Below are 26842 nucleotides of genomic sequence, written 5' to 3'. Positions count from 1 at the left end.
GAACTGTTTGGGAAGAATTAGGAGAGAGCCTTGGAGGATGTGTCACTGGATTTGAGGTTTCAGAGGCCCACAGCAGGCTCAGTTAAATCCCTCTCTTTGCTTCCTAGCTGCTGCTGAGATGTAGGCTCTCAGCCACAGCTACAGTACCACGCCTGTCTGCTGCCCTGCTCCCCACTATGATGCTCATGGACTCACCTTCTCAAGCTGTAAGCTCCCAATGAATGCTTTTCTAAGTTTCCCTTGTTCGTTCTGTGTCTTAACAGCAATAGAAAAGTGGCTTCTTGATTTCAGGGATAACAACCATCAGAACGAAAGTGAAGAACGTGATCACAGTACCTTACCCTCTGTGTGATTTCTATGCCTGTCCCTTAATATTTGAGTTTTCGTTAGTGGAAAGCACCAATTCATATATTAGAAATAACCCACTCAATCTCCAGTCTATGAAGGGGCTTTTCCATACATCCTTGATTTCTTTTGTTTCCTACAGAGGAAGGCAATTTAAGTCTCCCTGACAGAAGCTTCTGTATCCAGAGCAAACCTGGTGGGCATTCGTCATTGAGGGGTGAGCACAGCTCAGGAGGAACCTGCAGTCAGGATTCAAGACCCCTGTGGGATTCCATTACTTCACCAGCCACGCTCAAAAGGATGCTGCTTCTACATCATGACCCTTGGCTCTGGGAAAGCACGAGCTGCTTTGAATGACTATGAAGCAGCAGTGAAGGAACGGGCCTCTCAGTTTCTATCTGCCCACAGGGTAGTCGCCTATTATTAATAACAACTGTTGAAAGCAATCTCACTCAATTGTTCAGGAGGTAAAGAAAATGAAGTAAAAATAACAAAGATGCAAGCACTTCCAACAAACAGGGTGAGAAGTCAGGTGTTTAGAACTCCAGGTTAACTTCCCCTCAACAGGCCTCTGGGGAGTTTCTCCCCTTCTGGTGCTCTGGACTTCTGCGCATACCCTGGAAGCCTTGTTAATGCACTCTCAAGGGAACGGCCCTGCCCAAGGCTCCCGCATTAGCCAGCAGTGATTTAAGAGCAGAACGTGGCCTGCTCAAGCATGCACACCCATATCCTTCACCTTCCCCAAGAGCTGGGACTAGAGCCATGTGCCATGTCAGGGAGCCACCACATCCTCTTAAACATGGCTGGGAAGGGCTGCTAAGAGCTGAAAGCTGGCATCCTTCCTCTGGTGCTCACAAGGCTGAAGAGACCCCACGGCATCCCCACAACTCACCCTTCCCAGACAAACAGGCATTTCGTCTCTGCCAGCTGTGTGGTGAGGAGATTTCTCTCAGTTTTGTGCATTTACACGAAGTGCCCACTGCATGCCCCTCTTAGGGGCCTTCTGTTTACTGCAGCTTTGTGTTTCAGCCTATGCAAGTATCTCAGGCGTCTCACCTACAGCGATGCCCCAAGGATCCCCTCTTGAGATGACTGATGCGATCTTACAGTTCCTTCCATGCGAGATGAAGAAAGAAGCACATAAGCCCACGTGTTCTGATCCATGCGTCCTTTATTCCATTACCAACCACCGTGCCACATTCAGGCAACAGCACACAAACTGGCAACCAACGCAATCCAGTTGTACAACGATCTGAGGCTTACAGTACATTTAAGGCTTTTAAATTTGAAAGAAAGAAAAGAACTAAAATAAGACCAAACAACCCCAAACCCAATCCCCCGACCAATACAAGTAGTGTAGCAATCTTAAGCATCTCATTTCTGATGTTCACCTGGCACGACTCCAGTGTCAAAACCCAAGTAACTCCTAAACTAAGAAATCAGCTTAGGGAAATTTTAATTACCTAAATTCTTCAAAGCAGAAACTTGGAATTTTTGTCTTGGAAATGTTATAAAAATTTTAATAGCAAAACATAGGAATAAAAACATATTAACAAAATGTATTCAATCATTTACAATACAAACAAGGAATCTGCAGTCTGTTGAAGCCTGACTAAAGGAAACTACCCATTAGGAATCTGTGCACAATGTCATTGCAAATATGTACAGGACTTTAAAAAAGCCGACGAGAAGGACTTTACAGAAGGAGAGTCGGCCAGGCTTTATTAGACCAACCAGACAGTCAAAATATTAAAACTCTTGGCTAGTAATAAATTTACACTTAAAAAACCCCAGTTTCCTGTTGTTTAAGAATATTCCAGTTGTATTTATATGGTTATAGCTGATGAAGCTGTTGGCGATAGTTCACGGGTGTGGGAAGGACTGGTGTGTTAACACGGCTAATGGAGGATGTCTCACAACAGGTTTCCAGTTACACTACCATAGCTTCACAAATGGGTCTCACCCATGGCACCAGAGCGGAGAGTGCTGCAGTCAGACACTGGCACCTGGGTGAGAGGGTGATCCTGCACCGGCTGGGGAATCAGAGGTGACAGCGAGGGAGACAGACTTGGTCACACTTTAGTCTACGATGCTGGGAAACAGTCCCCACGGTCAGCTCTTGTTCCCACTCCTGCAAGGTCATGCAGCTGAGACCCCAGCTGCTCAGCCTAATGGAAGGTGGTGATTAGGTACAAAAGACAGACTTTGTTAGCTCTTTAAGGACAACACCCCAAGGGCTGGGCCCTTCTCTGTGGTTATTGGGCATCACTGTTAAATCCAGTCAAAGTGTGTGCAAACAAGGATCCTCGCTTCACAGTAATGAGGTAAGGTCGGCCGTCATCTTCAGGAGTTGGGAAGCTCGTGAGATATGAACTGTTTTAGCCGCTCTAGGTACTGTGCATAGAGCTCTATGTCATTGTGCCCAGCCCCCTCAACCCACAAGGGCTCCACAGCACGAGGACAGCGCTCATACATCGCCAAGCCATGGGAGAAATCGATGACCTCATCCTCAGTACCATGGATAACCAATACAGGAGAGGTGACTTTAGATATCTTGTCAATGCTGCAAGACAGAAGTGGGAGGGGAGACAAGGACCGTTTAGTCATGTTCTCGAAAGTGCTGCCCTGTCACAGCTGGACAGTACAGAGCCTGGCCGTGCCCTACGACTAAGAGTAGTGCCCCGGCCCAGGTGATGAACTCACACCAACACACTGTAATTTCTCAGTTTTCTTTCCCCACTGCTAGTCTAGTAATATTTTTTTTCCTTAACATCTTAATTTGGAATCATTGAGGATTCATAGCAAAGGAAGATATAGTTTCCCATAATTCCTAACTCATTTTCTATTGGCTAACAGCAGCCATTACCATGCAGTATTTGTCAAAATCAAAAAACCAACTTTGGTACATACACAGTAGCTAACATCTCCCGCCTTTATTTGGATCCCACTTAGTTTCCACAAGCGTCACTTTCCTATTCCAGCACCCTGTCAACAATACCATACTGCATTTACTACTACTTTTTAAAAAGCAGTTTTATCAAACATCAGACTAGTGCCTAATTTTTCTTTAGATATTCACGTTTCGAGAAGACTTTAAAATGTAAATAGGCGAGCACTTGATATGTCTGAATGAGCATCCATCTCTGAAAAGTGGGACTGGACGTCCTCCAATTCTCAGAACTCTTCTTGAAGAAGCAAATGCAGGCTGGGTAGTGGTGGTGCACGCCTTTAATGCCAGCACTCAGGAGGCAGAGGCAGGTGAAGTGCTGTGAGCTCGAGCCTGGTCTACATAATTGAGTTCAGGACAGTCAGAGTTACACAGTGAGACCCTGTCTTGAACAGACAAAGAAGCAGTTCTGGGCTGGAGAGATGGATGGGTCAGTGGTTTAGAGCACTGGATGCTCTTACAGTGGATCCAGGTTCAACTTCCAGAATCTGCATGGTGGCTCACACCCACCCAACTCGTTCCAGGGGATGAGGCCCTCTTCTGGCTTCTCTGGGTACCAGGCACACATGTGGTACACATACACGAAGGCAAATTACTCATACATATAATTTAAAAAATTTTTTTTCAAGCCCCATTTCATAAAAACAGGGGACTATTTGATAAAAAACAGCATCACTTAGCTCAAAAGCTTAACATGGTGTTTAGATTTTACTCCAACTGTCTTCTGTTAATAAAAACCAAATCCACTCTTACAGGATAAATTCTCAAGGATCTGAAAAATCATCCCAGGGAGGATCTGAAAGGACCATCAGCATCTGTCCGGCTGGGTGCCTGGGCGACTGCTCTCTCTGGTGGGCGGGGGGTGGGGGTGAATACGGTCCATTAAGCCATGAATAAACATATCTTTCCATTTCTTTCCATTTGTCCTTCGGCCCAAGACCTGCTTACTGCTGACTCCTTTCTGCAGCTGATCCTGGTCAGGCTTGTAAAGACACAAGCGGGTCTATCTGTGGGAGTCTCGCTGATAAAGTAACAGCCATCATTCATCACAGCTGAACACTCTGTACAGTCCGTCATTTAATCCTTAGGAAACTGGACCCATGAGGAATTGCCTTCTGTTGATCAGGGAGGGAACTGAAGCTCAGAGAGATTATACAGTAACAGGCACCAGGCCAAGGAGATAATACAGAGGGCTTCCATCAGTTATACATTCCAAAGGTCTACTAGTGACTGTCACAGTCTTTATGAACAACTCATGAAGCTGCCAACTGCTTGAAGGCACCACAGAAAGACAGAAACACCTCAGCAGCCACGGGGTCTGCGAAGACCAGAGCCTCTGTGGCCATGTGCAGCTCTACAGAGCAAGAATCTTACCTGAAACCTACTCCTCCCCTGGACTGAATTTGAAAGTGCCTGCCTTTATAAGCTTTCAATTATACTCAATTAAAAAAGCGATTTACTCATCAGTTACGGCAGCCCTAAGACTATGCCCATAAATCTCGGACTGCCATGGGCATGTGAAGCTGAAAGCCCCGGCAGAGAATAACCAACACTGACGTATAAACAGGAATCATCCTCTCTTTCTGACACTGGAAGGGACTGTGAAAGTGTCTTCCCTTTCAGAAAGAAAACATTCTGCCATTTGGTAGCAAAGGATACTATATTAAAAAAAAAATGTTTGCCAAATCCAATTAATGATGAAAGCCAGTGCAGCCATTAATGGCTTGAAATATATCCCATCAATAATTTAGGGCGCTGAGTAGGAGCAGGGGCCTCTTTGTCTCTAACCTTACGAAACCAGTGACATCACTGCTCTTGACCTGATCTGTAAAGAATACAGTAACCGGGTCAACTTCTTAAAGCTGCTGGGAAAGCCAACTGGGGGGACAACCACACGCCTGGTGGATGAGGCAAATAGCATTTGTTGTTGGTTTATTATTAATTAATAACACATAATTAGTTACAATGGAATTAGTTTCAATTGCTGCATTTTAAGGTATAGGCTAAACTCATCATTTTGTTGCCAGGGTAACTCCTGGAATTATTTTCCACAAACATGCAAAAAAAACTATCTTTAAACAAACTGCCCCTCATTACCAATTCAGCACAAATAAGGCCACATTTGCGAGGCACATTAGCCCTACTTAGCATTCGCAGCCACACCACCAGAAATGCACAGTGCCCCATTCCCAGGAAGCAGGGTTTCAGTGAAGCCTGGTACAAGCTACACAGAGCTGAGGGTCAGCCAAGGTGCTAACATAGATTTCTTCCTGTGAAATGAGACAGTGGAACACAACCTTATGCGACCTAACGCTGTGTTTTCTTCTCCAGCAAGAACAGAACGCTGGCAATTAATAGGTCAGCCCAAGTCTGGAGACCATGCATTACTCCTGCTGATGCTTTTCCTGGAAAGGGTAATACAAGCTGGCTAGCTTCTGCAATGGACTGTGGGAAAAAGCTAGGGGGCAAATACTCTAAAAATACATCTCACGTTATCACTTAAATAACACAAAACAAAACAAAGAGCCAAGAAGGAACTTGCCACGAAAGCACTTTGCTCACAGCTTATATTTACAGAGGATCTCTCTCCCATTAAGCGGAACTAGAGACCAGCAGGGGTCAGGTCAGCCTGCAGGAGGGGCCTGGGCTGGCCAGGATGAGTCTCAGGCCTCTCCAGGGCAGGGCGTGTCTGCAGGGACAGGCTGCAAGTGTAAGATCAGGACAAGGTGGTTTTTCTCCATCACCCCAGGAACACCTTTCTATTCTTCTCACAGAGACTACCTGAGCATGTACCTTTCCCCTCATCGCATCCTCTGACTGGAAAACAGAAATTTCATACATGTGCCTGTTTTTTATTTCAAGGTCTAGACCAGGGTTAATTGCTAATTTATATCTCCTGTGTGTAGCTCTTCAGTAATTGAGCAATACAGGTCCCTCTGAACAAATCAACACTGAGCTGGAAGTTCCTTCAGGACATGCTGCATGTTACAGCTTAATCAATTAGTCCCGGGCACCGGCACTCTCAAGGTCCTTATCCATCATCTGGAGACTGAAGTCTCAGTATGCTACGTTTGCCTCATCCCTGGTGGTGCCCGGGTGAGTCTGACCTGGGGGGATGCTCAATCAATATTAGAAAGTGCACAGATGTGGACTCAGCACTGGCTGACTTCTCACTCACCTAGCTGTGAGCTTACCTGGGGAAAGCATCAAAACAGTATGTTTTTCTGGTATCCGGAAAAGCGACACGCAGACCAGACATCAGCGGGGAGTGGAGGATGACAGCTGCACACTCATACCGCGAGGCCAGGTCCACGGTGGGGACAGTCCCAATGCTCTGCCCATAGAGGATGATGTTCTCAGGGCTCACACCGTATCTGTGGAAAGCAGAGGTTACAAACCATGGATGATGACAACACTATTGTAAGCCCACAAAAACTCCCACATACGTTAACTTAAAACCCTTATCTAACATCTACATTTTAACTTAAATGAACGTGAATTTTATAAAAAAACACAAAGGCCTATTTCAGGACTTAAGGACTAAGGATCTGTCTTCTACATTTGAAAGCAATCACATCTTTTTAAGCCTCTTCTCAGGGCTAAATGCTCCCCAGCTTTTCATCTCAGCAGTGGTCTCCTGACCTGCTTCTGTAGGGGTTCCAGTTGGGTAATGCCCAAGGGGAACACTGACTACACTTCCCAGCCTCCCTTGCAGTTCCAGCCAAAGGCTGATGCTAACAACCATGAGGTGTGGCTTTGAAGTGTGCTTTCCTTCCTCTCCTCCCTCCATGTTGTTGGGAAGTGGTGTCAGGTGAAGGTGTTACAGAAAGCTACACCCATCTAAGGGTAGAACAAATCAGAAGACAGACAGAAAAAGGGACCCTCTTACTAGCCTACAATAAAGAGAGGGACGGTGAGAGACAGAGATACCTCAGTGGGTAAAAACACTTATGGCCAAAGCTGAGGACTTGAGGTCTTATCCCTAGGACCCACATAATGGAAGGAGGGAAACTTCCTACACTGCCCTCTGACTCACGTTATGTGCAACATGGTACACACACACACACACACACACACACACACACACACACACACACACACACAGAGCTATCAAGAGTATACTAAGAGCACCTAGCTAGAAAGGACAAAAAGACGGACAAATGAGTGGGGGGAGAGGGAGGGGCAGAGGAAGTGCAGACACCTAATACAAACACAACACATTAGTTTTGTTATCACACGACAAGACACATTAAAGCAGTGAGTAGCTATTTTATATCCAGGAGACTGGGGAAAATGAGAGGCAGACAGCCTTCAAGGTGAAATGTGCTGTTTAATCCTCCCCGTCATCTTGGCTGCATCTGGAGTCCCCTAGGAAGCTCCAGCCATCTCTATACATGTGTAAGTTCTGCAGAGGTTCTCGCTGAAGGTGCCAGCCCATGGGTCGGGTCTCGGAGGAACACAGTTGGAGGGAAAAGGGAAGTGAGTACTAGCACCCATCTCTGCTCCTTCCTGACCACAGATCCAGTGTGACCAGGCACCTCGTGTTCTTGCTGTCCCGCCTTTACCCCCCTGTACTCACACTGCAAGTCATTAGAAACCCCATCCTTCCTTTTGTCACAGGGAGGAGAAAAGTAATACAGATGACAAGAGTGAACCACAGAATGTGTTACCTACTGAAGGAGTATAAATTACTACAAAAACCTCCGGAAAACAATCTGGCACTCTGACACTAGCTGGTAACACTAACGATACCTAATGTGCAAAGTGTGTAAAGCCACCAAAAGGAAAAGCTATTGCTTACTGCTCACTTGATGCAATACTAAAAAACAGGGATTTCAATTCCTACACAAGTGGTGATGGTGGGACAGGGAAGGGTTTCATCCGGGAAGGTTGAGTCACTTGCTCAGTGTGCAGAGTGGCAATGGTCCTGTTATGGTGTGCCTCTGCTGGTCACTAGGCTGGACATCTGCCAGTTGATGATCCTCTGAGATCCGTTGCAAGAATCTGGGGTCAGTTTCCCAAGGTATTCTGTAGATCTTACTGGCACTGCCTTTGCATCCTTCCCCAGGAACTTAGACTGCACTTCTAATCTGCCCTATTCTGTGAATCATCCCATGATTATGGGAAGCAGGTGTCCCGGTTTCTGGATCTCAGTTGGGTCTCAAGTCCCCTGTCTCACTGACTCATGTTAATGACATATACCCTGATAGCCTGCCAGGACTCTGCCTTCTGCTCGGGGCGGATCTTGGGTATCACCTGATCTGACATGCCCACGTCAGACCTGCTCCTCTCTGTGACCTCCTGCTCTCAGTTCTATCTGCATGGACCACCATAGTGCCTACACTCTGACCCCTGCCCTCTGCCCAGGGAAGAATTTGGGTATCAACCAATTTGACAGACGCCCATGTCAGACCTGCCTTGCTCCCAGTTCTAGCTCCATGAATGGCCACGATCCTCATTTCAATTCATCTCCCACTCCCACCACGTAAGACACCTGTCTGGAAACAAGGCCGAGCAAACGACCTTTTACCGTGTTACTTCCTAACCACACCCTTCGGCAAATCCCTACCTCCAAGCCCACAGACCTAAAAGAACCACCACCTGGCCCAGATAACTATTCCACCCTTTCCTCTCTAAGTAGCCCATCTGCGAGGAAAGCTTAATCTCCTGCTGATCATAAACGCTCTCTGCCTGCAAACCCTTGATGGCCTTCATCACTGCCAACCGCTGGGCCCTATGGACTCGTCTTCCCAGCTCTCCCTCCTTCTCACACTTTCCTAAAGCCTCTAGTCCGCTGCAGTATCGTTTGCCTGAGCTACTCATTCATGTTCACTGAAGTGAGGTGAGGGGTATGTGATGAGCCACTCTGCTGCATATAAGCCTTGCTCTGCTGGTGGGATGTAAGCCCATAGCCTTAGGTGTACCCTTTAGGAAAGCTAAGGACATCCATGTCCAGGGATCAGTTGGAGGCATCTCCAGCTTTGAACTAAATATGATTCCAGCCAAAGGCTACTTGTGTAAGATATAGAAACACACACACACAAGCAAGCACACGCATGCATGCACACACACACACGCATGTGCGTGACGGTACTGCTTAACTTTTTTCCCCCTGTTTTTGCTGTCTGCTTCAGGTAAGTTTCTGGTCCAGAGCTTGCCCAGCAGACTAGGCCAGGCTGGCTAGTAAGCCCCAAGAATCTGCCTGTCTCTGCCTCCTTAGTTCAGAGATGACATGTGTACACCAACATGCCTGTTTTTTAACATGGGTTCTAAAGACCAAATTCAGGTCCTACAAAGAGCCATCTCTCCAGCTCCAAAAGCTATTAAAAAAAAAACTAAAATCCATGCATACTTAATATTTCTATGATCTAAAACTCACTGAAGTCTGGCATCCTGGAGATACTGGATAGGAATACAATCTCCAATTTGCAGGGCAGTGAACATGAAAGTCGCAGCAATACCAGTAAGCATATAAACTTTGGTTTTACGGGCATGACCTAAGGTTTTCTAGAAACAAAGCTCAAAGTGTCAGAGTCGGGGTCTGAGGAAGCCATGGTCCTGGGCCCAGCTTCCCATGACCAACAGCGTGACTACAGGCATCTCCACGTTCTGCTCAGCCTCTTCCAATGTCCACCACGGTTTTGTAACTCAAGCTACACACAGTCCAGGAGTGGCCTGGAGCCAGAGACGCCATGCCCCTCTCAGCATCAAAAGGTGTCGGACAGGAAGACCCACCCTGGAGGCTGAGTGAGCCAGGGCACTGTCCCATGAGAATAATCACCTATAACATTCAAGTCATTTGTTTTTGTTTCAACGTAAAGCTTTCTTCTCTCTACGGCAGAGCACAAGCCCGACCTCCCCAAGACACCCTGCATCCTGTGTGAGTTAATGGGCCCTGACTTTGTCCTTTGTCAAAAGCTTCCTCCTTTATCTTCAAAACTGTGCTTGGCACAGTTCCATTGACTTTGAAGTCAACATTTTAAATATTTCAGAGCTAGAATTCCTAGTAGGATGAAGACAAATACTCCAGGTAGTGGGAATGTTAACGGGAGGACAGGGTCTGAGGATAAGGGGAGACCCTTACCTACTGTGGGGCAAAACTGCAGAGCCAAACAGCCCGGCTGGAGAGGGAAGCAGGCACACACAGGCCAGCCCCAACCAGGCTGGATCCTCTGCCTCCAGGCAGGCGAAGTGAGCTGACTGGGGACTTTCTGGGCATAGAAAGTTTAATCAACACGAGGTTTACATTTTAAGTATGAGGAAGAGGAGAAAAACCACTCATCAGAGAAAACATGTTGAGCTCCCCTTTTCTAGACCTCTGCAGTCTGGGGAGGTCTCGGCGACTGACTAACCAAAGCCTCATGCACTGGCTTCCTGGCTGTTTATTCCAGTGATGAACAGGAAGCACACGAGAATCTGCTGCATGCTACTGCTCGAGAAAGTAAAGCACTTACAGGTTATTGGCACAGACTATGTTTCTTTTCTTTCTAATTTTTAGTTAATTTAGTTGAAAGGGACATTTACTTTTTGTAAACTGTCCCCTCTAGAAGCTTTACAATTGTGAACACAATCAGTGTTCCCTCCATACCAGTTATAAAACCAAACAGTCCAAATAAACCACGAAAAGTAGCCTTACTGGTTCCAAGACACAACAATAGGGAGGGGGGAAGTGGAGGCAAAATTACATGCTCTTCAGTCACATGTCTTTGAAGGAATAAAAAGTAGACGGATTCAAACTTCTCAGTTTGTACAGACAGGTACAAATGGAGGCAAAATGAATAATACAGCCAGTGGGTTTGGTCCATACAGAGAATAGAGGATGGGTATGGGGAGCTGGGTATAGCTCTGGGAAGGAAGGCAGCTCACACAGGAACCTGGAGGTCAGAGGGGTGCTACTAAAATTGGAGATGTAGCATGGAAAGACTGGGGGATCAGGCACAAGATCCCCAGGACACAAGAGCTTGGCTGCAAGCTGTGGTCTGGGGAAGACAACTGTCTACATCAATGTGTACATGACAGGAAGGCTCAAGGGAAGGGAAAAGGAGCTTCAGACAACACTGGAGAGAGAAGGGCTGACAAAACTGGCCGAATCGAGGAGCTGCAAAAGAGATGAGCTGGAGCTAGTCAGAATTTTGTTGCTCTAGGAAGTCCAGTTTGGGGTATGTTGAGTTTTAGGAAACTAAAGTAAACCTGTTGTACCACATCATCTTCCAAGCCAACTGCTACAATCTCCCTGAGTTCAACTGTGCCCACTGTGTATGAACTTCCCAGCATGGCTGCTTCACAGTCACCTATGCCTCTGCTGGTAGCCCTGCACCCACTGCTCTGTAAATAATGAACTCATTGGTTCCCCAGAGTGAGCTCTGGTAGAACTGCAGCCTGTGCTGTCCCTGGGACCTCAGGAGGAAGGGTGGACGTTGTTCAGCCCCACTGCCCACCCAAGGAATTGTAGCAACAAAACCTGACAGAATTAACGGTGAGGAGAAATCTTCTCAAATCTGATGTATGCGCTACAAAGACCATCCTCGAGTACAAAGCTTTATCTTCTGCTGTAATTCAGAAGATGGCTGGCTGAAAGAGGCAGCCTGGGGCATGTGTATGTGAACAGGAGCTCAGCTCACCCTGGGTATTAGAGGATGTCTCCAAAACCTGTGGGATGTTCACATCTCCTATGTGAAAGTGTAGAGCTTGAATATAACCATGCACACTTCAATACTTTCAAACATCTCTATATTGTTCACAATATTTAACTCTATTGTTTATGGTATAATGAGAAGAAAAAGAGCCTACATGTTCAGTACAGGGACAGGCATAGCCACAGCAGGCCTAACTACAGCCCACAGGGTTCAATGGGTGCCGGAGAAACTGGCACGAGAAGCAGGAGGCCACATGCATGTATACATAACACTCTGTTCACATGCATGTATACATAACTACTCTGTCCACATGCATGTATACACACTACTCTGTTCACATGCATGTATACATACTACTCTGTTCACATGCATGTATACATAACTACTCTGTCCACATGCATGTATACATACTACTCTGTCCACATGCATATATACATACTACTCTGTCCACATGCATGTATACATAACTACTCTGTCCACATGCATGTATACACACTACTCTGTTCACATTCATGTATACACACTACTCTGTCCACATGCATGTATACATACTACTCTGTTCACATTCATGTATACATACTACTCTGTTCACATTCATGTATACACACTACTCTGTTCACATGCATGTATACATACTACTCTGTTCACATGCATGTATACATACTACTCTGTCCACATGCATGTATACATACTACTCTGTTCAAATGGTTTGGCATGTTACTCAACAAACAGCAAATTCAAGTTTTGCTTTAGGGAACATTCTAGAATCCAATCCACCTTCCAGATAGTCCCAATTTGTAGTTGTTGAAATCCATGGATGCAGAACCCATGGGTAAAAAAGGCTCAATTCAGATACTCTGGGAAAGATCAAGTGCCCAGATCCTATTCACTACGATAAAATGAAATGCATAGGACACAAAAGCCTCTAAAAAATACAACTTAAGGAAGGCTTGCAGCGTGTGTGCAATGCTTATCAGCTCAGCCTTTCTTTGTGTTTATCTAAACAGCCGTTAGGCCAGGCATCTTCCTTTCACACAGCACCATCCACCTGTTTACAAGTCCTTCTAGCCGAGTGCTTGCAACTTCCTTCTAAATAGAGATTAAGGGAAAGGTTCTCCTACAACTCAATTTTTTCTGACATTCAAAACTATTCCCTACTCCAACTCTCTGTCAAAGCAAAAATAAATAAAGCCTGACACGACTTAATTTTAATATTTTAAAAACCGTCTTTCAGAGGAAAACTACAGCTCTAAAGAATATAGAATTAACTGTCTCTGGATCTGTTACAATTAAAATAGAATCACTTACTTGAATTCATCTAAATATAATTGAGCATGAAATTATCCCGATGATAATCAGATTCCTGGCATTCTGTAATTATCTGACATGCTGGAAAAGCCAGCAAATGCTGCCTCCCCCAGCTGCAGCGCCCCCTAGCAGGTGAGAGCACAGCTGCCCTGCGGCCTCTGCAATATGAACTGCCTGACGCAAAATTCGAGCACAGGCCCCCGACAAGAGCCCAGTGCTAAGTGTTGCCTTTGTCCAGAGAAAACAGTTCAACACAAACCCCAGCTCTAAGAAACCCCAACGAAGCTAAGGCACAGGCATCATGAAAGCTCTCCCATGGGAAGACAAAGTTTAAAAGCCCAAGTTCATGGCCTACCGACTGCCAAGGCAGAGTCACTTCTTAGGAGTGGAACCTGTGATGTACTTGCTCTCACTCTGAACAGTCTCAGAGGAGCTGTGGGAGACCTGCAATGTCTGGAAGCTTTCCTGTGGAACACTGCCTTAACAAGGCTGGGATGCCACAGGTCACATCAGCTCATGCAACAAAAGGTTTCCACTAGCAAGCTCTCTCAAGATGACAAGCGGAGACAGGGCACCGATGACCTGCTCTTTTCGGGGGTGGTCAATAAGGTCTGGGCCCCTCTAGGGTAACGGAGTGACTTTTCAGGGTAAAACACAGGACTCAAGCATGCTTTCTGGGGGTATCTGACTCTTGTCTGAATCATGTCCTGGACTGAGGCAGGACAGCTCCTTGGCAATTACTACCGAGAGGAAAGCCAAGGAAGGGCACCAGTCAGCCTGGTTCTTAAGGACCCACACCCAGCTTGTGCTCTGACTGTGCGGTCTCCTGATGCAGCTGGGTGAACTTCGTACTCTGGACGGCAGTGAGGCAGGCGCACATGGTCACGACTGCGGAGAACAGGGCAGGAGGAAACACGGGGAGTCAGTGCTCCCGGGTTTGCACCCTAGCTTGGCACCGCACTACAACAGGACTCCACCACCTGCTTCTCTGGCCCCTGGACTGCAGTGAGGAGTGAGAAGAGAACACAGGGCAGGGGGCAGGCCAGCCCAAATTCTCAGACTCACTCCACACACCCAGAAGTGAGCCGTGCTCTCAGCTCTCTCCTTCACAATCCCGTCTTCCTCCCCCGTGCCTTCCACACTGGTGTCCCATTTCCAATCTCAGGTCTTGCCTATAGGATCTACTGTGGCCCCAGTTACTAAAGCACACTACGCAGGCTGAGGTCCTGCCCTGTTCTGCACGCATCCTGACTATGCTCCAGCACCCACCACGGCACCTCTGAGATCCAGCCAGCTGGCCCTTCCTCAGTGGCATTTTCAGCTCCAATCTCCCGGACCAAATTCTCAAAAGTGTCCCTTGTTTTCCCCACTCTTCCTTTTGCTTCCAGAACTTTCCATCACTCTTTCTTAAAAGCACACACACACACACACTCACGTCACATCATCAATTATGGAAATAAATCAAACCACAGGACAGCTTGGCAAGGTCCGCAGAGACTGTAGATAGATGGCTGTATTTTACAGATAAGGAAACACTAGTTCTGAACAAGGTTACTGAGTTAACAGGGAGTGCGATTACCAAGACAGCTTAAGTGAATCAGAGCCGGAACTGGGACTTAAGCAGGGGAAGAGCCACAGAATTCCAGGTTTACCAGTTACCATGAATTACAGCCCTGAAAGGTGTAAGAACTGAGCTGGTATCACCAGCGCTCTGCCGGTCAACCGCTGCTGGTCCACCTCTACCCCCACAGGTCAGGGCATGCTTTCCATCGCCGCACCGGGTTCTAGCTCCCACTGTGCACCAGGCTCTTCCCTACAAGAGGTGCTGGGTGAAGACTCAACACTGGTCCTTAGCACATGCACACCCATGACTCAAAGACGCAGCAGTCTGTACCCAGGGCACCGCACTGGGTCCCCATCAACAGAACAAATCCATTCAGTAGCAGTCTTAACCTTTTGTGGGGAGGGGAGGTAGGAAGGCTCCTAATGATGAACAGGGGTGGTGGCTATACAACAACGTCAAGGTGTTCACTGCCACGGAACATCTACATAAGTGGTTATGACTGGAACCAAGGATGATGTTGCACACCTATAATCCCAGCAATAGAGAGGCAGACACAAGAGGATCATCTCAAATTTAATGCAGTCTAGTAAGTTTCCAATCAGGATATACCATGACCCTACCTCACAAACAATGTTTTTGTTATCACTATTTTCCTGAAACAGGGTTGTTCTGTGTAGCCCTGGCTGGCTGTCCTGGAACTCAGAGATGCACCTGCCTCTGCCTCCAGAATGCCAGGATTAAAGATGTGAGCCACTACACATAAATAAAAAATTATTTATTTATTTTTTGGGTGATAAATAAAAAGTTGTAAGGGCTGGGCAGAGTGAGACACACCTGTAATCCTAGCATTTAGGAAGTAGACTCAGGAGGATTGCTGAGTTCAAGGCCAGCCTAGTTTACATAGTTAAGATTCAGTTAAGACTCTTAAAAAAACAAAATCAGGTTACACTGGCAGATTGTGTATGTGTGTGTGTGTATATATGTGTGTCTGTGTATTCATAGTTTCAAAAAAGAAAATGGGGCTGGAGAGGTGGCTCAGCGGTTAAGAGCACTGGCTGCTCTCCCGGAGGTCCTGAGTTCAGTTCCCAGCGACCATATGGTGGCTCACAACCATCTGTAATGAGATCTAGTGCCCTCTCTGGCCTGCAGGCAGACATGCAGGCAGAATGCTGTACACATAATAATAAATAAAATCTTTAAAAAAAAAAAAAGAAAATGAAGTGACCATTCCTCTCACATCTGACCATCGCATCTTATTTCCCTATTATCCTAGATTCTACCATGGAAGAACAGCTCTCCCAAATTCTAAATAAAACAGAAACACACAGTAAAACTGTCTTTTTTATTGTAAAATCCAAGGGCATTAAAGTTTATTGGTAGTATAAAGAAAGAAGATTCTCTAGCCAGGTGCTGAGACTCATACTTGCAATCTACCATAAGGGAGCTGAGGCAGGAAGATCACTGGAGACCAACCTGGACAAAACAGCAAGAGCCTGTTTCAAAACCAAGAAAACGAGAATCAGATTATAAAATGTGACCACGCTGTGCTCTTTTGCCAATCTGGAAGACCATTCCTCCCCTGGGATACTTAGTGGGGAGGGTATAAAAGGCGTGGTGACAGCAAAGCTCAGATCCTAAACACTGCTGTGAACGTCATTTTACCTTCCTTGCACAAGGCTTCAAATGTGCCAGGACTCTGGGATCAAGTGTGCCAGTCTTGATAGCCCACAAACAACAGATGCGACTCTGTGACTGAGGCCTAACCCACAGAACTTCCCATTTCCTCTTTTTAGTCAGCCTCAAACAAAGCCTTGAAGTAACTTCAATGTTCTATTTTAATTAAAATACTATGTAGGGTACAAACTTAATAAAGCAAATCCTGCATCCTTATTTATCGTAAACAGGAAGGCTTTCCCGGCCACTGAGAACACTGAGTACCATGATCAATAATTCAAAATACCCAGCTAACCACATTCTGCTCCACACACTTCACCATAACCAGTTTCAATGTCTTGTAATGCAGTCTTTGGGAGTAAATGCAAACCAGAGGTGTGGCAGACTCTGGGCTGCTGAGGCAAGCAAGACAAGCAAGACAAGCATGCAGGGTTGAGTGCTCAGGATAAGACAATCATAACCTTTTGGTTTTTGTTTCTTTCAAGACAAGGGCTCACTGTGTAGCCCCTGGCTGTCCTCGAGCTCAGAGACCACCCGCCTTTACCTCCCTAGCACTGGGAGTGAAGGTATGCACCACTAAGCCAGCTACATTCACAGACTTTTAGGCAGCAAGTCCATACTGAGTGTTACATTGTTCCGCCAAGGCAAGAATGGTTCTCCTTTGGCAGAACATAAAATGTAACATATCTCTCCTTTTCTGAAATTGTGATGCCCTCAACAAGCTACATGCTAACAAGGCCTTGGACAGCTCTAGCTGCATACCTGCTTTCTACTCTGAAATGAGACTATTCTGTAATTGTAAAATCTTCAGACTAACATCTGGATGCATTGATCATCCACACTCAGGTGCCCGGGGGGAGGGGCCTCCTCATCCTGACAGCAGGAACTGAAGAGGGCAGCACAGGCCAGCAGAGGGGCATGCCACGGATTATGAGGACAGAGGACATTCGGGCCAGTACCCTGGACTGAGGCGGCAAAGGCAAGGGGATGAGGGCAGCGTAGCAGAATCAGACATAGACGTGCTTCTGGACACCTCCTGTTCTGAACACAGAATTTACTGTCTCAGAACAAGACTCCTCTGTGACTGCCACGCATGTGTTCTCAGGGGCTCATAACTTCCCCAGATGGGTTCCGTTCCTCCTCCTAAATCCACCTGACTTCAAACCCTAGTGAAATCCCCTCGGAGATGCCTCTGGGCACCTCAACACATCACACTCTTAAACACTGCTTCCCTTTGCTAATTTACTGGTGTTTGAGCTCCCACCAAAGCAATGCATTAAAAAAAGTCACATCAATTATAAAGATGTGATCTTAAAGGTGTAAGAAGTGGGCAAGTGTGTGATGTCAGAGAAATCAAATAGATATGAAATCTACAAAGCAAGAACAAATGCTTTCCATAATATCTACTTATATGCATGTTTACCTTGAAATAAGCATATTTTCTACAATGTATTAGAATTCCTAAGACTGAAAAGAGGAAACATATGGCTGAAGTATTTAAGAAAATATAAAGATTTTTTTAAGATTTCACATCTGCTGTACTACAGCACAAAGCAAAATTCATGAGCAAGATAATAGACACAAGAATGGACAGCAAATGCCTGAACTGAGCAGCCCCCCCTCCCCTAGACCTCTTAGAAACCAGAGGAAGGTAGCTCTGAACCTCTATGAGAACTGTGACATGGTTTCTGGGGACTGCCCTTAGAGGATGCTTGACCAGAGAGCTGGTCATGAGTGTCACCTGCATTTGGTACCAGAAACCTGACTTCTAAGTATGGTCAATCTGTCTCCCAGGGCTGACACTCAGCCTCAATCCAGGCTGGGTGTACTTGGCAAATCTGTGCTTTTAGATAATCCGTTTGGTAACCTAGGTGATAAAATTTTATCTTCTAAAAACAGCCTCAGTTCTCTTCAGACCTTGGAAACCTCTAGAACTGACTTGAATGTATCAAGAGAGGTAGAAGACCCAGCCACCACACATCACTACTCCTAAGTAATGCCCTAGGCATGGACCTTATGTAGAAGTCAGCACTGAGGAGCGTTAGGCTGATCTGTCCAGTGATGGGAATGGATCAGGCCTGAACCTTGCCCACTCCTGCTCCTTCTCCGCTAGAGTAACTCATCACTGCCCCCCTACAGGCTCAACCTTACCAGGTCAAAGCAAGTGGAACAGCCCAATGCCCAGGTGCTACTACCTGGGGCTCAGGCCTGATGTGAACACTGTCTGGTTCTGTAAGAATTTGCACACCGTGGGCTACTTGTAGCTATATATAAGGAAGCCTTGTGCTCGTGGCAGACAGACTCTGTTACAGCAGTGGCTTGATCTTGCCATTAGCAAATGCCCAGCCCACAGAAGAACCCATTCTATATGCCGTGTCCTTGATCCTAGCAACAATCTGGCATTGCCAGCTCCATTACACAGACCGGGACACTCAGCACCCTTCAGCCAGGTAAGCTGAAGTTCAAGTCTGGTACTTGCCTCCGTGTCTCCACAAAAGACCAGCGAGGCTGTGGTGAGGGCCAGGGAGGACAGCCTTGCTACACAGTGCAAAACCCTATGAAGTCAGGAATGCAAGCCTCCCCAAGCACACAAGGAAATCCTCGGGCCTTTCCCACAATGCCACACTCATGATGAAGTCCACATCTTAGGAGGCTGCCCCAGACGCATTGCCACAGACTCCATGGTCCACAGGCACACTCAGGGACAGCTCTGGACAGCCACTCCCCCGTTACTGCAAAGCAACTCCTTAATTTTCGGGGTCTGGCCATGCACTATGTTTCAAAGAATGCAACGCTCTGACAGTGACGGCTAGCTAAAGGATCAAGAGAGGCCCAGAAATGTGGAATTCACAGCCCAGCACAGAAGGCTGGCAGGGCACAAAGAATGCACTTTATCACGTGTGCAGTGCAGCTCTGAAGTGCCACCTGCCAAACAGCCACATAGTTTGAATTTCTCACCTTCAGTTCCTCAAGTAGGCAGATAACTTCCCATACCCTCCCCCAGCTGGCGGCCCCAGGCTCTTTATGAAGGCCCTGCTCACCAGACCATACTCAGCGAGAGTTCTGTCAAGGAAGAAAGGGGGTCAAGTCTCTTAAGAACTAATCATGCCCACTACAGCATTTACAAGCGAGCTAATGGATTTTCTCTTTGCATTTACAGCTTAACATTTCTCTCTTCCCCTGCAAGACTGGAACAGGGCTCCCTGTGACCTCAGACTGAACCTACTGCTAGCCCCAGCCGACTGTGAGGACACGGGAGCAGACTGTCAATAGGGAACCACTTAGATGAGCACAGGAGTCTATAAAGTGCTGAAAGGGCCTGAGCTCAAGACCACAGTACATGATACGGCACCCTTTCTCACTGCAACGTCAACAACCAGCACAAGAATAAAGAAGTGGTTAGCCAAGAACAGGAGAACTCCTCGGCATTTTAGAAAAATGTAGGCTTTAAAAATTTTTTGCTGAACAATTGTGAATCAAAGAGAAATGAAAGCCAACATGCAAAAACATTGAAAGCACCAGCTACTCAGGCAATGGAACTTACTGACCACCATACCGAACATCCACATAACCAAAGTCACAGCAACACTGAACTACAATACAAAACTCGGGGCTCAAGAGACTTGGGGACAGTGACAGGTGCCAACTGCATGGAGCAGGATCCTCAGCCACACTTGCCTGTAGCAGCCCAGCATCCCTAGGATATCAGAGGCCAAGTCAGGTCCTATCTACTACAAAGGTCTGCAATGGCTTAAAAACTGAAGAGAAAACATTCTCAATTATTTGGGACTAGTATACGGCTGTCAGTCAGCAGTATAATGCCCACCATTCTAGTTTTCTTTTTTTAAGATTTATTTATTTATTATGTATACAACATTCCTTCCATGTATGCCTGCAGGCCAGAAGAGTACCAGATCTCATTATAGATGGCTGTAAGCCACCATGTGGTTGCTGGGAATTGAACCTAGGACCTCTGGAAGAGCAGTCAGTGCTCTTAACCTCTGAACCATCGCTCCAGCCCCTCTAGTTTTCTTTCTGCTGCTGTGATAGAACACTGTACACAAATCAGCTTGGGGAAGAAACAGTTTGTTTGGCTTATACTTCCAGGTTACAGTCCATCACTGAGGGAGCCATGTAGTAACTCAAAGCAGAAGCCATGGAGCAAAGTAACTTGTAGGCTCACTCTTTATATACAGCCCAATATTACCTGCCCAAGGTGGCCTGGGCCTTCCTACATCATTAACTACCAAGAAGTCTCTCAAAGACAGACTCACAGACCAACCTGACAACAGACTTTTGTTCCCCTCTGGTGATTCTAGGCTATGTCAAATCGTCAGTTAATTCAACTCAGGACGCTCACAAACACCAGCATCTCTGAATGAAACCTTGCTACTTCGTGTTTCCTGTCATTCTTGGACAAGCTGACTGGCTATTCTGCAAGGTTCCAGAGCAGAGGAACATAAAGACGGAGGTTACATAGGAGAGAAGACAGCACTGGTTTTTCCTCTAGTGATACTCTGCTGCTGCTGGTCCTCATCGGAACCAAAACTAAAGTCATGTTACTCTGTTCTCATCCAGGGCTCACCGTAGACAAGGATCCCAAGAAAATACTGGGGGAGAAGAAAACTCTACCTTCAAGCAAAGAAGTCATAAAAAGACTGAGGAGGAATGGGGAAAAGATAGAGAAGACAAGAGAGCACTTTCATGCAGAAACACCAACACCCCAACAAACAGACAGCTCTGCCCAAGAAACTTCAGGTCATCACAGAAGCACCTGTGAACCTCTTGAACGGCTCCATCTTGTTTCCAGTCACCCTTTCTTCACCCTATCAATTACCCTCATAACAGACCACTCTAGACAAGATTTTAAGTCAGCAATCAATCAAAAACTACACTGTAGAATACTGTTTCCTAATGATGATCCAGAGTCATTAATAAATGATTATGCCATTCATTTCTGCTTAGAATGGAAAGAAAGCACATGAAGACATTTTAGACCTGTTTTATCAGGAATTGCTGAAGTTTTAAAGTTTAAGGACACACACCAACTCTGAAGCTCTGTAAGCGACAGCCAGACTGCAGCTCCTCAGAGAAGGATCTGGCCACCGCTCCCCCTAAGTATTTACCCCCCAGCACAGTGTTCTGGATCCCTCATGTAAATAAACCCTTGAGAGTCCTAGACTTTGGTACAAAATCATCTTTAAAAGTCAAGAGTAACTGGGGATTACCTTTCTCTCCAGCGCTTAGTGCATCCTTCCCTGACACTGTCTGCAGAGACGCACACTGGGCTTGGAGGCAGGAGAGAAGGGCAGGTAGAAACAACACAGAAGGAGGTGGGGGACCACTTCCCTAGCTTTTGTCATGGCAAATCTAGTGCATTTTAAAACAACAAACAAAACTGATAGGTGGGGCCATGAAAAGTATCAACAAAATCTCCTGCCGGGAGTGTGGCTCAGTCCTGGCACACTGGCTGACAGGAGCAAGGCCACCATGAAGTAAACAACTGAACCACAAGTGGCACTAGGACTTTCTGAGAGGAAGTAAATCCTCAGTCCAGCTGAGTGTGCTAGCTGTCATACTTGCCAAACTGCCCCTTCTCTCCTCCCAATAAAATAAGGGAGTTACTAAGTTTGCAAAAACTAAATAGCAATCAATCAATTACTGTAATAAAAAGCGGAAAAGGCAGTATTTTTTTGCATTTGGCTTTCCAGGAACTGGCGCTGCCTTTACTTCTTGCTTTCCTACTTTATCGTAAAGTCAAAATGTCTTCTCAAACCGTTGGCATTAGGAATCTAGGGGATATTTCCCATCCTCACAGTTCCACCAAGGAACAATTGTTTTCTTAATAATGGAAGGAACAAAATCTTAAGACCCATTGACAAGTACCAAGAACTTTTTTACAGGGCACAGCCTGTTTGACCACAAGTGGCCGTGCCTCTGAATCTCTCTGGCTAATAAGACTAAACTTGAGTGGGATCAGAGGGGCTCCATTCAGTCCAGCTGCCTGCAGAGCTTGGATTGGTCTCCAGAGTCCCCTTGCTTTAGGAATAAGAGACACCACCACTTTCTAAACTTTTACAGCAATGCACCTACAGCTAACAGCTATGAATCATACCTCCAGCTGGGTCACTGAACTTGCCTTACCTGTCCCCGCGGTTGTCAAACAAGCCTGTCCCTGTTGGGAGCCAAGCCCTCGGTCAGTAAATCATCACAGAGCCGCCCAGCACCAGCCCTCAGAGCAGCTGCTGCTGAAGACAAGCGCTCTATACCTTGGGTCTACAGGACTCTGGGAAGGAAAGCATCACAATGCTAATTTAAGCTCCCTAAAGAACTCAAACTGATTTTTAAAAAAAAAAAAACATTTCAATGCCCCCTAACAATTCGACAGGAAAAGTCAGTCCCTATCTGAATGGTGTTGTTCCAAGAGTGGCTACACTACATGTTTGAAGCCTCATTTCAAAACAAAAAATAGAAAAATTAACTGAGTTAACCACTAATCATCACCAATTACAGGAATATCAGTGAGATGGTACAACACTCAGCTGCCCAGGGGGAGAGGGGTTAAACCTAGAAGACAATACTTGGAAGCAACTGCCAACAAATCCGCTGAGGCAGGTGGTAGCCGGAATGTTTGTCAAGAGAAACAGCAGCTGATACTTGCTCCTCAGTCCCTGGCTCTGCTAAACCAGAGCTGCCAACTTCCTCCTGAACTCTCCTGCTGTTCCTACAGAACTGTTCTGAGGATCAAAGGTTTGTGGAGCACTTTGAAGACTACAACCCCTTCAGAATCACTTCGTTGATCTTTTTCAAATCTCTGAGAACTATCTATACTGCGGAATGACTCATTCATTTATCTTTCTTTTAAAAAAGAATCTTACCAGAGTTTGGAAACAATTTTTTTAGGGGGATATGTGGGGGAGTGGAAACATGGTTTCTCTATGTAACCACTCTGGCTGTCCTAGTACTCACTCTGTAGACCAGGCTGACCTCAAACTCAGAGATCTTCTTGTCTCTGACTCTGCCCCTGCCTCCAGATTGCTGGGATTAAAAGGCAGGTCACCACCAGCACAGTCACCACTGCCAGAAGAACAGCAACCACTTCACAGAGGAACCTGAAGCACAAGGTTCAAACACCACTCAGGAACTGCTCACTGGAGATGTAGTTTCCTTCTTCCGTGTGATTTCAGAGTCAGGAGAAGAATACTGTCTGTTACAGGATTTGAGTTTCTGAAGGGTAGTGGGAGTCTTTATGAAAGGGTTCAAAGTCATCTTTTCAGATACAAACTATTGTGTGTGTGCAACGTAAGTCCCTACCTGGTATTTAGTCCTACAACCAACACAGACACACCAGAGCGTCAGTTATCCAAAGACTGAAATTTCTACACATTCAATTGTTCTGCTCAGATCTCACAGTTCAGGAAAAGAAATCCAGGAATGGCCGGGCGGTGGTGGCGCACGACTTTAATCCCAGCACAGGCAGAGGCAGGCGGATCTCTGTGAGTTCCAGGCCAGCCTGGTCTACAAGAGCTAGTTCCAGGACAGGAACCAAAAAGCTACGGAGAAACCCCGACTCGAAAATAAAAAAAAAAAAAAAAAGAAAGAAAGAAAAGAAAGAAATCCAGGAATGCATGAAACAACTGCACTGTCATCCGAACTTTAAATGAGAGGAGATGGGAGCCTGTGCATGACTTTAATTAGGCAACACAAGCTCTGCAAAACAAGAAAAACAGTGGTGATGCACCTTTAATCCCAGTACTTGGAAGGCAGGGGCAGATGGGTCTGTGAGCTCAAGGTCAGTCTAGTCTACAGAGCAAGTGTCGGAACAGTCAAAGACACACAGAGAAACCTTGTCTGGAAAAACCAAACCAAACGAACAAACAAACAACAGAAAGAAAAGAGACAGTGAAAATTCTAATTGGCACACAGAACTCTAAATTCTGATCTTGCTTTTCTGCACTCAGACTTGACTGTCCCCCATAAGACACACAGATAGACATACAGACAGGACAGACCCATTCCCCCATCCCCCCAGGTCTTAGAACACAGGCCCCCAGGTCAGCCCCAGCCTACCTGGGGTCAAACTCTGCTTTGCTGTTTAATGAGTGACCCAAGGCAAACCATTCGGTTTCCCCAGTCTTCAGTTTCTGTACCTGTGAAACCACACACAGACCCTTCATAGATGGGTGTGCTAAGAATATATAAGTAAAACAAATGTTTTCACACCAATGCTGCCTCAGCAGAATGGGTACAAAACCGTTATTCCAACAAATAGAGGCACTAAGGCCACCGAGACAGGACCTGCCAGCTGTGTTTTGGTGGTCACCCACAAGCCACTGCTCCCGTAGGGTTCTGACCAATTCTCTGTCACTCATCTTGGCATGACTGAAGTCAGAATAGTCAGCCAACAACTAGAGCCTTCCTTCTAACTGTCTAGTATGCATCTACTGGCAAGCCCCTTTAGTTCATCACACACCAAGCCCATCTTCCGGCTGTCATCTAGCACTGTGTCTACTGTATGGTGAGGAAGGTGGGATGCCACACCTGCTCACCACCAGACCAGATAATGAGATCCTGCCAGGAACCAGACAGCCAGCATGGCGGCATTTCAATGCTTTTACATTCTTCCTTTGAAAAAGAACAGCCTACACAGTACTAATAACAGCCTGGTGGAGTGTGAGCGGGGACGGATGCTGTATGGCAGGATGTTAATAACTGCTCAAAGATGAAAACTAATATCATGGGGTTTATTCCCATAGTTCCTTACTTTGCTTAGAATTGAGGTTTTCCAAATAAAGTGGCTTTCTATAAACAATACAGTACAGGGAAAAGAGTAAAAGATCTCATAGACCAGAGGGAATGAAGCAATAGTCAAGTAGTTAGTGAAACCACATTCTCGTCATTGTCAGCTGACAGTATGTGATAACCACAACCATTCTCACAAGTATTATAAAAACACAAGGCTGTATAGACACACACACACACACGCACACACACACAGAGAGGGGATGGTGGTTTCCTGATAGTGGTTAGACTTGCGCACACATGTGCACACACACACCCTGCCCCCTCTAAGCAATTTGGTCACCTTTTTGAAATGCAGATATGGGGGGTGTTGATTTTCCTAAGAAAGCAAGCTTCATTTTTCTTCAGGTCTGGTTTGAGAAACTGGAAGGCAGGGTATCAAGAAGGCCTTAATTTTCTCAGGTCCTTATACCTAAATCCCTGTACTTTTTCTGGGCTGAGGTATACTTCCACACTAAACTTTAAAGAAGGACTTCACAGAAAAAAAAGCTAAGACTGCACCAGTTAGGTTACTGATGCCTTTGTGGCCAGAATTAAGTAGATAAAGACCTACGATCTTGAATCAGAAAAGGAAAAGGGCCCTAAACATAAACCCAGTGCTTCAGATTGTCTAGACCATCCATTAACACTGCCAGAGCAGGTAAGACCAGCTCTGCAGGAAGAATGCACTGGACACCTACTAAGTCTAAGAACAATTGGTTATGACTGTGTCTTTCCTCGAGGTTACATTCCTAGGAGGAGGCAGACAGACAAGCTACTCAGAGGACTAGAGAAGGGCAAAACCCAGGAGAGGCAAAATCAGAGCAATCAGAGTGGAGACAGGGAATTCTGTCGTGCTGGCAAGGGTGACATGGGACCAGGAGCCAGAGGATTCTAGACAGCACATCAGCAGAGAGGAGTCAAGCCTTTGGAGTGTGTGGGGGGGTGCGGGGGTGGGGGGTCCCCTTTCAGAAATACACAGGTAGCAGTCTTTCACTCTACAAAAAAGCTAAGATGGAAAAGAAAACTCCAACTCCTATGAGATTTAGATCCAATGTTTGGGGTGTTAATTAACTTTGCAGTTCTTCGGTAAATGTAAAGTTGGGGGATAACTGAAAAATAAGCATAGGATTGAGAAAAGCTTGCAAAAGCCCCAGGAAAACTTGTCCCACTTTCAGTTCAGAGGGGAATAGGAAGAGATACACAGGCATCCAGCACTGTGGAAATAGAATGGTTAGCCTTCACCATCCTTAATCCTGTGAAAAGTAATTATGGGTCTGTGGCACTTCACACATCAGAAAGATCAAGAGCACACCAGGTCAGCAGGAGGGCTTTTCAAAATTGATCCAGTGGAAGCCAGGAAGCATGCAGTCATGAAGACTGCTGTCAAAACTGCAGTGCACAGCACAGGTGAGCACACAGAAAAGAACCTTCTATGGGTTTTGGAGCTCCCCCAGACAGACAAGCTAGGTAGACAGAACAGTCACAGTCTGACCTCAAGAATTTCTCTCCCAAAGAAAAAGAGGCCAGCCATGAGAGATCTGTCCTTCCGCACCAGTCTCTTCTAGGCCTGCAGGAACAACCACA

At 46.2% G+C, this 26842-nt stretch overlaps 1 protein-coding gene across 1 annotated transcript in view; it reads right to left on the bottom strand.

Moving 5' to 3' along the window:
* Nucleotides 1–1498: 1498 nt before the first annotated feature.
* Nucleotides 1499–26842, bottom strand: part of Abhd17c (abhydrolase domain containing 17C, depalmitoylase) — a 38121-nt gene continuing 12777 nt past the window's right edge. Inside the window, exons 2-3 of the mRNA XM_050154026.1 lie at nt 6487–6666; nt 1499–2908 (exon numbers count right to left, since the gene is read on the bottom strand). Coding sequence (XP_050009983.1) covers nt 2689–2908; nt 6487–6666 — 400 coding nt within the window. The 3' untranslated portion in view covers nt 1499–2688. The remainder of the gene's footprint in view (nt 2909–6486; nt 6667–26842) is intronic.

The sequence above is a fragment of the Alexandromys fortis genome, unplaced genomic scaffold, assembly GCF_014885135.2.
Source record: "Alexandromys fortis isolate MF-2015 unplaced genomic scaffold, M_Fortis_MF-2015_v1.1 scaffold_86, whole genome shotgun sequence".
NCBI lineage: Eukaryota > Metazoa > Chordata > Mammalia > Rodentia > Cricetidae > Alexandromys > Alexandromys fortis.
The sequence above is the reverse complement of the archived record's forward strand: the minus strand, read 5'-3'. Positions and strand labels throughout refer to the sequence as shown.